The sequence below is a fragment of the Oryzias melastigma genome, linkage group LG10 (genome assembly GCF_002922805.2).
Source record: "Oryzias melastigma strain HK-1 linkage group LG10, ASM292280v2, whole genome shotgun sequence".
Classification (NCBI taxonomy): Eukaryota; Metazoa; Chordata; class Actinopteri; order Beloniformes; family Adrianichthyidae; genus Oryzias; species Oryzias melastigma.
The window spans coordinates 16,820,123-16,832,405 of record NC_050521.1 but is presented as its reverse complement, the minus strand read 5'-3'; the positions used below and the strand labels follow the sequence as shown (position 1 = coordinate 16,832,405).

The following is a 12,283-nucleotide window of genomic DNA, read 5'->3' as shown; positions in this document are numbered from 1 at the left end:
AAAAACAAATGTATGTTATGTATGTGAATGGTTGCACGTTTTTCCTTTAAAATGCATCAATTTCTACTGGTAAGAGGAATTTCACCCCCCATGAGTTGCTGTTTAGGCCATTCTGAAGCCATGGAAAGTATTAAAACTAACTAAAAAGCTTTTGTCCATTTGGGCCTAAATGTATTAAATAACTGTGACTATTTTTGAGGAAATATGGAGGAGACGGATTTTCCCAGGGAACACATTTACAATCCTCCCATTTGCAATTATAAAGCCCTTAGCAAGCAGGGATCACGTTATGAATTGATGTGCACAGGCTGCTTTTGTCTCCATGAGGTCTTAGGCAGCTTACATCCACCGTGCAAAATCAGATTCCTTCTGCAACTGGACCCCAACTTCTAATTGGCTTTACACATCAGCGTGGATTACGAGCGGTGCTTGGTTGTTCGCCGCGGGGGCCCTCACGCTACAAGTGGGGGCCTTCTCAATGGACAGAGACAGCTGGGCCCCTGCTGCTCCGCCGGACCAGCGGGAAGTGCCACGGAGCTGGGTGGCGGTAATCTGGAGCTAAGATGGGACGGGATCAACATTTCAACATCTGCAATGCTCCTCCGCTTGCAGATATCTGCGCACTGTGAGAGCCAGCGCCATGTGGGGTGGAGGGGGGGTGGAACAGTCAAAGACATGCAGGGGAAAACCCTGGCAGACTTGGAAATGAAAACAATACCAGGGAGAGGGGAGACTAGATGAAAGATGGGGCGAGGAGAGTGGGACGACTACTCTAAGCCCTGCAAGTGTGAAATCTGTGAACACTGTCAGCTTCAAGAGCCCAAACTATGCTGATAGGTTTGATCCCAGTCATGTTAGACACGCTAAACGTGCACAACTTACAATTAACAAGTTCGAAAGTAGACTTTTCTACTCTGATGAAAGCAAAATCTTAATATATTTAAAGACATGAGCAAATATGAAGGTATTTTTGTTTTATTTTGGCAAACAAAAAGTATTGTAACACTGGTAAAGACAGAAATTGCATATACAAGCTGGGTTTTTTAAAATTTGTTTACCAATCGAACTTAAAATCTACAAAGTGATGTAGTGGTTAAATACAGGAAGGTGCACGAAAAAAAAGAAGTTACTGCAATAAATCATTACTAACCCCCCCATTTAATAATCTATTGATATCCTTTAACTTGACTGAAAAGTCATAAATCCAATTATTACCAAGCAAGAATTATGAACAATTCCAAATGTTGCAACTGAAACATGTTTTATTCTTTTGGTCACTTTATTAAATGTTATATTAAATACTTATCAAGATAATAGCAGGTAATAGTCATGGCAAAATGTATTTACTAACATAAGAACATTCTTAGAAGAGGCCAAATAAACTTTGCCAACATTTATGAAACACACCTTGTGCAAACACAGGAATCAGCAGACGTCTGTGTGAAAAATGTCCATGTTCCTCCTGTTTAACAGCTGCACCAGTTGAAGCGGTTAGAGGCCAGAATGTGCCAAAGGTAACTGCAAGTGAAAGAGGCTGGTGAGAGAACAGGGGAGTGTTGCTCCAAACACACCAGGAAATTTAAAAAAGAAAAAAAAAAACTATAATAACATTTCCATTTCTTTTCTTTCCTCCCAGTCATCTTCAGATTTGAAGACAGAGGGGGTTTGGGCTCTGCATCGACAGCCACTCTAGCAGACTTTGGGTCAACAGGAGTGGAATATGAACAGGAACGCACCGCTATGCTAGACAACACGTGACAATGAGAGATTTTACAAAACAAACAAAAAATAAACAGAATCCGGCAGGCAACTTTTGAACAATACTAGCATTACATTATGGTCAGCAACAGCTAATGTAAACACTTAAAAGCGTAATAGAAAAGAGTCTTAACAAATCTTAAATTATACAGATTTTTTATGTATTTTTATAAGGCCATTCTTTTTATCATCTTTTTTTTTTAATTCCACTGACATGTTCTTGAACTGAACAGGACTTTGCAGCACCAACAGCTGTCTGCTTAGCTAAATACTCACTGAAGAATCTAGCGAGGCTATACGTTTGATTGACGAAGTCCTGACACCACAGATTCTGGTCCCACTCTGAACACCGAGGCATTTAAAAGAGTATAAAAATTAGATTTTAAATAACCCTTTCTGAAGGGACGGGGGGATACAATGCTTGAAAGTATTGGGAGGGGTAAATCTGTCATCTGTAATGACATGAAAAATGAAGGTATAGAACATGAATAACATTAAGACAGTATATACATTTTTTTCTGCTGAAATCCCAAACAGACATTTCACAAAGTCATCTATACATTATATTTCTCCGTCTCCAAATAGCATAGCCGACCTGAAGTGGACAGGATCATCAAAAAACTTGATCCTCGGCTTAGCAAGCTAGTTCTTTTTTTTTTTTTTTAAGCTCTTTGGGAACCACTGGGAGTCAGCTCCAGGAGTCAAGATGAGACTGGGTCCACCTGACCTACAGGCCCTTGGAAGGGCCCGGGTTCTTCCCCACGCCTTGATGTGCTCCCATGCCGTGCAGCTGCTGGTACAGCCCCAGCAGGTCCATCTGGCTGAGCCCGGCGCCCATCATGCCGTTCTGCATTGCCAGCTGGTTTAGGTAGGTGGCCTGGTTAGCCATCGCTAGCTGCTGCTCCTGGACCTTCCTGTTGGTTATGAGCTTCTGTACGTACATCATCAGCTGCAAAGAAAGAGATTTCAAATGTTAATTTCTTGTTTGAAGATCACAACTATAAAATAATAGTCTATGAAAGATGCAAGACATGTATCTAAACATGCACATCAAACACTTTGCTTTTTATGAATAAAATATTACAAATATATCATTCATAGCAAATTTTCCTGGTCCTGGTGAGAGTATAATAAATCAATTTTAAAGTGTTTTGAGTTCCTGTTTAGATAAAAGTTCCACAGCAAGACTTCACAGCTGCAGGAGCAAAGCAAAGTTTGCACCTTTTTGTACTTTTTCGTCCACATCATCATACACATGGTCAGTTTATGTTTGTCTCATGATTAAAAAACTACATCTGGGCTTCAGCTAAACCAAAACGCAAAGAGCAACAGGGGAGGAAAAATGTTTATCAGTCACAGATTCAGCAAATTATCCCACATAAAAAGACCATTGATGTTCGTCATACACTGTGAGAGACCGAATGTAAAATCAGAACCCAGGAAATCACATTGTATGATTTTTAAAGTATTTATCTGTGTAATGTTGAAGAAAATAACTATTTTGATTGAAAAACAAAAATTCTCCTTGAGACTTTGTAATGTAACTCTGGCAGTGACAAGAGGTCAATGGTTTCCTGCAAACCACTTCAGAACCTGGAAATGCGACCCCTTTGTTACCATGGAGATGCGTTTGGGATCACTCTTTTGCGGGAAGATCCAGATACGTTTTCTACCCAATGATCTCACTGGTGGGAGAAGGTTTTTTGTCCAAATCCCCTCAACCATTCTTTAATACAGTTCAGTCATCTTGACTCCTGTAGTAAAGAAGCTTTAAATTATGATGCAACCACCTCCATGCCTCACAGCAGTGTTCTTGGGTTACACTCAAGAACACCACTTTTTTCATCTAAACATATTGACTAGCGTTTATGCCAAGAAATTCTATTCTGGTCTCATCTAATCAGATGACATTCTCCCAATCTTCCACTGGATCATCCAGATGGTCTCTGGAGAACTTTGAGACAGCACATGTCCAGGCCCGTCTAAACACGAGAACTGCAGTACAATCTTGTCCTTGGTGTCCTGTGACAGCTCTTTGGTCCTGGTGGAGAAGTTGGAGTCTGACTGGTTAAGGGTGTGAACAGCTGTCTTTTATACCAGTTCAAACAGGTGGCATCAATACAGGTAATGAGTGGAGGATCGTTATAAAAAAGTCTGTGAGGAACAGAATTCCTGCTTGTTTGACAGGAACACTTCAAATAAATTCATTGAAAAAAGGTAATTTCCTGGATTCAAAATTCCATCCTGTTTCTCACACTTGTAGTGTATCGATGATGACCATTACAGACCAAACTCATCTTTTTAGGTGGGACAACTTGCAGTAAATGGTATATGGTAGTAATACATGAAGTAGCTCTCATCACATCAGTGAATTTGAAAATGGAATACATGTTTTCAGTTAAATCATTTTTTGTTCTTCAAGGCAAGTTTTTTATAATTTATATTCTCATATTGACTGCAGTAGAAGATATAATTTTGTACAATCTATTGGCAGTACCTTTATTAGGTATTATTAGGCTATTATTAAGGTATTTAATTAACCTTTTAATTATTGTCCTATAGTCTATTTTAATTGCATTATATTTTTATTTCTATTTTAATTGTTTTAACTGTATTTTATTTTCTTGTATTGATGCATTTTGGCCCTGGTCTCCTTTGAAAAAGAGATGTAGTCTCAATGAGATTTCCTGGTAAAATAAATGTTAAAAAGCTATGTTCACACCGCCCTCTGCAATAAGTGACCAGTTCCACTGAAAAAACTATGTGAACACACGTTTTGGGCTTCTGTGTTTAAAACTCTTGTGTTCTATGTGAGTTTTTACAACCATTTCTTGGCCCATATCGGAATAGAGCTGTGAAAGAAAAAGCCTGGAGCGAGATTTACTCCACTTCAGCCTATCGCACCGCGCTTCTTTTAGGTGTAGGTGGTGGACATGTGCTAGTAAAACATAGCAAAAAAAAAAAAAAAAGAAGAAGCCCCTCCCCATTTGTCCAGTGTGAACACTATGGGCATGCCAAATTCCCAGTGTGTACATAGCCTCAGGGATGTGCAAATACAAAATACAATAATTATAAAACAATTTTTAAAATGACATAAATGCAGTTAGCTGATGCAGAATCTTATAATGAGGTAAGTATTTAAAGACTCAATGAACATCATCTAAATATTTTCCTTGTTATGTTGAGAGAACTACAATTTCTGGGTCATAATTAACCAGCCAAAAACAAAACTGGAAGTTGGCTTATCTGGCATGCATTTGTCTGACGTGCACAGCGAGCCCTTCTTACAGTTTGCTGCTTGGTGAGAACGTCTCTGTAGACGGCTTCCCGGCGCTTCAGCTCCATCTCCACCGTGGCTTGACGCCCCAAAGCTATAGACTGGACCTGAACTTCAGTGAGGGCCGGATTTTCCTTCCACTGTTGAAGAGACGGCACAGTTTACAAGTGACCAATTACAAAACGTGTTGCATTTAATTAATAGCATTTTGTAATGTTTTGCTGCAGAGTTGAGCTGGATAACTATCGACACCCACCACTTCTGCGATGATATCTTCCAGCGACTCCCGGGGCAGAGTTTTTAAGGCATTTGTTGCCTCAATGACTTTCTGCCGTCCCTGGTTGATGAGATCCTAAATAAGTGAAGGAAACACAAAACATTAGGCAGGACCCCCTTTTGGTTATATTCTTCAAGAATGGAATCCGTTTTTAAACAAACCTCTAAGAAAAGGAGTAAAAACTACAAAAGTCTATGACAAACCAGCAGTATCTGCTCTCAACGTTTTGTTTTACTGCCTGCATTTGAACAATTTTGCTGTGTCTCACTAACTCTAACCACTACCAACAAAAATAAACAGCTTAATCAGCAGCAAATGTTAGATAAGCAGCCGTTTTCTTCACCAAGGTTAGTATTTACTTCAGATGTGCAATGATCAAGTGGCAAGAATTGTGAATAAATATAAACATGTCAATGCAAAGATTAGAGGAAATCAGGAGGTTCCTCAGTGTTTTTACACCCTTCCTCTCATTAGAAAACCCAAACTGACTCTTGAACCATCTGTCGTCTCCCTGGGTTCGGCGTAATAATAGCTGCTGCCCCAGACATGGAGCATTATGAACTGTAAGGTGGAGGAGAGGGCAGAGCCGGGCCCGTCCGCCGCTAAGCTGTTGTCACAATTAGAAGTGGGGTCTGAGGAATGCGGGGCGCCATGCCGTGGGGTAAGGGGTGGGGAGAGGGAGGGGTGAGAGACAGAAAAAGAGGGGGGGGGGGCATGTGGAGCTCATTACTTACCTCCAGCTGCTGGTTGGTCATGGAGGCCAAAGCTGCCATGTTGTACGATACATAGTTGGGGTTGCCCATGTCCATTTGAGAGTAGGGTGATTGGTAGTTGGTCCGCATGGACAGACCCTGAGATGAAAGACGGTGGAAGAGACGGGGGGTGGGGGGGAGACAGGAGCCAATTTAGCAGGTGTTAAGAACCGCTGAGACATGATGAGAGAAACTGACTTGACCTGGGAGGTGGGAGCTTCATTCTAAGAGCATAAGATCACAACTTGCATTTCAAACCATCCCTATCGGAATAATCTAACTCAAAAAGTTGCTATATGTTTGATGTCATGAGAAAGTTAAATCCATCCTGATGCAAACGATGTGAAGATTGCCTTTGGCAGAGGCTCTCCTCTCTTTCCACATTTAGTTTGTTTCCCTCTGCAGGAGCAGCACGGCATGCAGTATCAGCCAGCTCCTGCTGAATCCAGCGTCTGTGTGTGTGTGCGTGTGAGAGTCGTGACCTGAAGTAAACAGTCTTGGCCCAGTAAAGGCCAGCAGAATGCCGATGTTTGTATGTAATTCAGTCTCAGCTGCAGATGGTTTCTTCATGCCCTGTAATTTGGCCATCCGGTATGTAGTAGTGGGTGGAAGAGTGTGTGTCGGGGGCCAAGAGGGGTCTTTGGACCTGGTCAGAGACAGGTGTGCAAGCCTAAACACTACAAAAAAACCTCAGAAAAACCACAACAAACGTCTATCTGGACATCTGAAGTCCTCGTTTTCATATAGCTGCCATTGTTCAGCTGTATCCTGCATTAGTCTGGAGCACCAAGCAAACACCAAGAAACCCAAAAACTTATTTTAATCATAACCTTTCAATTATGATTTTGCTGTTTTTAGTCAAAATAAAAAAATGAAATATTTTAGGACATAGTTTCTGCATAGCTGCAATAGTTTATTAGAAATTAATGTCTCAGTTGTGGGCTAGAGTGTTGGGAAGGAGTAAGCCCATCCCCACTTCCCATCATCCATCTGTTTACTCTTTCCACTAGCTTACAGCCCCCAAACTAACATTACTGGTGCACAAAACTGGTGAGCAATATTGAAGCTATCCAGTTGTGAAGTTGCAATATCAATGGTAGCTCAGATGAAGAAAACGAAGACGTGAAAGGCTCTATTTGGATGCATCAGAGGGAAGCTTGCAAGTTTTTTCCAACCTAGATTTTTGTCTGCTCCTGATTTACAACAATTTGAATAAAGAAATACTCAGAAATGGAATTTAAGCGAAATTATATCATTCCTCCATTATCAGAAAAATGCCATAACATGTTAAAAGCACCATTTTCATTGGAGTGGGTCTTTAATATTATTAATTTTTGGTTAACATGTATGTATTTAGATTTTTTCTCACCTAAAAGTCTAGATACAACAATACATTTAAAGAAACACTGTGTTAATAAAACAATAAAAAACATTTCTGCATCCTAATAATTAGTGAACCAAACCAAAATCTTTTTTTTTGTATTTGCTGCACTGCAAATTGGAAATTGTGAATCTTCTGCTTAATCAAAAAAACATTTCGGAGGTAAAACCGTCTTCAATCAAAAGTGTTAGAGAAGAAAAATTCATTAGGATGAATTAGAATCTAGGATTACACAAATGCAAAGAAAACTTGCTCTCATGCAAACCCCCTTCCAATGTCCTCTCCACCCCATGCACTTCTCAAAATAAACCCCACTAATTGCCCCACAAGAAAGGAGAGCTCAGAGCTGGGGAAGGTGGGTGTAAGTGGGTGCAGGAGTCCTGGACCCTCTGCGATTCCCACACACTTACAGTAAGTAACCCTGACAGTGCATTGAGAGCCTCAGTGATTTGTGTGGTAGATCACATCTGTGTTTGGTCAGGGTGACGATCGCTGAAGCTAAAGGAAGTCCTGTCATCTGCTTATTCCAGGTGAGAGTTCCTGTCCTTTAATGTCAGGGTTTTGGAGAATGAATGACTCGTGTGTCCTCTGAATATGTTGGGGTTGGGGCCTACCTTTTTCTCTGCCTCGTACTCGGCCCAGGCGGCCTTGCGATCTTCCTCACTGAGAGCTTCCTCCTCCTTGTGGTCCAGCAGGGAGTCGTGCTCATGGTAGCAAACTAGCTGGTCCTTGTTGTTCTGCAGCATCTCAGCCAGGAGGGGATCCTACAAAAACAAGAGATTGGAGCAAAATGGGTTCTCAGTCACAAAAGGTAAGCGTCAAGGACCAAAATCAACATTTTTTTCCACCCTAGCCCGTCTTTTATTTAGATCTAAGAAAACAATCTAATCATTCTTTAATAACCTAAATGTGACTGAATGCGGCTAAAAGAGTCCCAGCGTGAGTAAAAACCTTTTTATGTCTGCACAGTGGGGATATCAGGGCAACACTTTGCAGGTGTTTGTTTTATAAATGATTCAAGAGGGGAAAAAGAAATGGTAAAAAAAACCTAATCTTGTTGCTTCCATTAAATGCATAAACAGAATATACCTCCCTGAAACTGGTTTCTATGCTTGCATTGTTATTGAAAACAGTACCTGAGTAAAATTAAGAGTTGGACCAGACTTCAGTCACAAACATGGTTTAGATTACTCTCCTTCTCGTCCTCTGTCTCTGCCGCTTGTTTGCTTTTCTTTGTCTCAACTTAGTGTTACTTAAAACTGGAACTCTATAACCTGAAAATGACATCATAAAGCAGTTGCCTTATTGACCTTCTAATGGTCCAGTTGGCCTCTTCGTTCCACTATGAAGAATGATCATGTGGAAAAGTGGATAAAAACTCCTAATAAACACCATTTGTATTAAGGTGGGGCGATCGGGGGAATCAAACCATCAAATGAAGCCGTGATTGCACCGACTTAACATGACACAACTAACGAAATCCATCACAGAAGGCTGAGGATGATATCGGCCCCGAAATGTCAACAACAAAAGGATATCCTGAGGGGGTCCCCAACTGCAAACAGTTACAGAAAGACGGGCCGGGACGTGGAGGAGAAAAACGCACGGCTTCTCGCCACGGCCTCTAAAGACCTGGATCCTGGACCAATTTGTGCTCCTCATTGACATGTGTTTATGTTTCTCTGCCATCACTCTCAATCAGGACCAAGCCAGGCCACCCCTGGAGACCCAAACATTTTGACGCAACAGCCCAGCCAGTGATTCAAACTGCTGCTTTACCCTCCAATTAGCACATAAAAGCAGAACAGAGGAGTCCGTTGGCCTGACTTGATTAGAAAGGCACCTTTTTCTGGTCTGATGCTCCAAAACAAAATGGCAAAAGGTCAAATAAAAGCTGCCATCAATATCAACCCACGCACTGGAAGAGTTGTAACATTATGTAGGGATTTGGCTGCATTATTTGAACATCAAATTTTGACCGTATGACTTGCAGGAATTGCAATTCACCTGGTGCCTTTTTCTAGGTGAGAGATAACAGCTTTAATAAACTGAAAAAAAGATAAGAAAAAAAAGAGGATTCATGAGTCAAATAGTTGAAAAAAGTCAAACATTAGCCATCATTTTAAACAGATTTATCCATTTTTCTCACAGGATTTCCAGAAGAGTGGCATTCTGTTCATCCAAAATGGAAAGTATTTCATTCAGAGGCATAAAAAGAACGTTTAGGACCACTTAAGACAAGAAGCAGGTCAAATGAATGCTTTCACTGTGCAAAAAGTGCATTCTGGGAAGTAATTGACACAAGCAACGGCTCCGGGGTGGTCTGGTCCATCTTCTACCTCAGAGATCTGCATGCGTGTGTGTGCACCCTGAGGCAGCTCTAATGATTGTAGGTAACCCGATCTACTCCATTGTCATCCTTATGGACATGCTTGGTGAAGCCTATCAATTTACTGCAAGGCTAAAGACACTGGGTGGGCAGATGCTCAGATGGGAGAACCCCCGTGCCTTTGGTTTGAAAGGGCGGCATTTGGCATCACAGAATCTACGTTTGGACGCTGCGTTGGGCCATATCTGCAGACCGCCAAAGGAAAGGAGACAGATCATCATTCGCTAGAGCCACCACAAAACACGTTATTGATGATTCTATGATTCAATACTGTATAAGAGAAAAAAGGTTTTTACTTATATACTTTCTGGTTTGTTTGTTGCACTTTTTTTATTTAAATTTCAATAAAAATTACAGAAAGATCTGATCAGATGAAAAATTCAAAGCCAACAGAAGTGGGACAGCATAAAGAAATAATGTAGTGAAACTGCAGGGCAAAAATGCATTTTTTTTGTCTGAGCTACATCCATTCTATACTCTTATTCCATCATGGATTAGTTTAGTTTATTTTAGCTTCCAGTAAATAAAAATACTGTAACTGTAGCATTTTAACCACTGAAATTGACTGTCAATATTCAAAAATAAAAAGAAAACATTGAAAAAAGCTGGTGTAAAAATGCTTTTTTTGTGTGTCGTTGTTACATTGTGTTTAATACAGTACTTGAGTCTGCCAGACGCTGCTCGACACACAGGTGTGTTAGTCATAGCAACCAGGGGGGCCAAGAGGGATCCAAGTGCAGGAATGCGACCGTCTCAGATATTTATAATAACTAAAACATAGCCAGTCAAAACTCCCACCAGCTGCACGCCAGTGATACACATTACTCCACTCGCGTACTATTAACAATTTATCTGCAGAAACCCACAAAAATATGAGCAGAGATTCTAGAACCGCTTTCCTCAGATCCTAGTTTTTTGTTCCGCAAAAGCCCAAAGGATAGGTTAAAGTCGCTATCAGCCCTATAAAAAACATAGTTTTGTAACAAAAGGATCTAAAAAAAGACAAACGGGCTGTAAACATAGCACGTAACTATAAAAACAAGCCTGAGCCAGCAGCAGAAGAAGGGTCTATTCCTGCAAGAGCCTGCCAGCTGGGGCTGTTCGTAAGTCAGGAGGATTTTGAAGGGATTAAACGGGACGTTGTGGAGAAAAAGTTTTAGAGAAAAAAAAAGGATTTGCTTAGAAAATGGCAGTAAATCAATTTTTGATAAAAATGTCACAGCTGAAAAATGGTGTTACCCAGTTCAAATTCAGTCCATCAGCAGCCAAGTTTTTGCTATTTATTATTTCAGTCAATCCCAGGAGGTAAGTGGTGGCAAACGAGTGAAAAAGGTAAAAATACCTTAATAAAAAGAGGAAATGAACTATATTTTTCATTAGGAAATCATATGGAAATCTTTTTTATACACTTGTTGAATATTTGAGTTTTATATATTTTTTTAACATAAAAAAATCTCTATTGATCAAACTTTTTCTCTTATGCACCGTAACAATAATATCTTTATTATTATTTCTTTGCAATCCAACAAGTACTGACATGTTTTTTTGGAGTGAGACACCACTTTCCCAAATCAAAATTGACAGGCTTGATGGAGGGCACAGAAATGGTTGACCAAAATACCTCCCAATCCTCTAATCACTGATATATAGCTTAAATAGTACTTAAGGGGGAATTTCTCTTTAAGGTCAGAGGGACTTCCTATCTATAATGAGACAGGCATGGTGTGCTTTATTGCTCCAGTCTGCTCTTTCGAGTTCTGCTGTTTGAGTGCACTCTGTCCACGGCGTTTAAGCCTTCCTGTCAGAAACTAATGACCGCTGCAGCCGTCACCTGCTGGGAACACGAACACGCTGGCATGCTCCCACCATGCCACTTTGACTGACAGCATGCGATGCAGCAACATTTGCAGGGAGCAACACAATGTTGTATAAATATTTTCCCAAAGCCTACCACTGGAACTTTTTCCTGCACATGTAGCAGCACGTCTGATGAAAAAGACAAGTATGATGAACAAGGAGCAGGCTAAAATATCTCGGAGCGGGTGGTGGTGGAGGGGACTGTCAAAATCTCAAGTCTGGGCTACAAAGACCTTCTTTGTCATTAAAGGGAAGCACGCCTGCTTCCTTTGTCTCCAATTAGATTTTCTGAAGAGCAAAGAGACAGGTTTAAGAGGGTTTTTAAAATAATGACCCTTCATCATGCAGGGAAGAGGCCAGAGGGAGAAACGGGGGAAGAGAAAAAAAAAAAAGCCGTACAGAGCTTTCTTTGAACATTTGGAGGACAAGTGCAGAGTCATAACAACAGATGCTCAGGAGGATTGCTGAAGAAAAGATGACATGGGTTATACTAGGACAGAGGAGAGGAAACTCATTTAGAAGAGCAAGAAAGCAGCGTCCAATACAAGTAAATCAAATTCACACACTTCAGCGTGTCTGTTCAGTTTTTCTG

The 12,283-nt window shown here is 40.7% G+C and overlaps 1 protein-coding gene across 3 annotated transcripts in view; it reads right to left on the bottom strand.

Moving 5' to 3' along the window:
- Window positions 1-959: 959 nt before the first annotated feature.
- The window catches only part of atrx (ATRX chromatin remodeler), a 33,571-nt gene continuing 22,247 nt past the window's right edge, over window positions 960-12,283 (bottom strand). For 2 of the 3 annotated variants that reach the window (XM_036214092.1, XM_036214091.1), the window contains 5 exons: window positions 8,060-8,209; window positions 6,047-6,163; window positions 5,292-5,387; window positions 5,047-5,175; window positions 2,486-2,707 (listed from right to left, as the gene is read on the bottom strand). In XM_036214092.1, the coding sequence (XP_036069985.1) occupies window positions 2,486-2,707; window positions 5,047-5,175; window positions 5,292-5,387; window positions 6,047-6,163; window positions 8,060-8,209 (714 nt within the window). Of the gene's footprint in view, window positions 2,708-5,046; window positions 5,176-5,291; window positions 5,388-6,046; window positions 6,164-8,059; window positions 8,210-12,283 lie in introns of all 3 variants that reach the window. The other variant, XM_024283003.2, reaches the window with a different exon arrangement.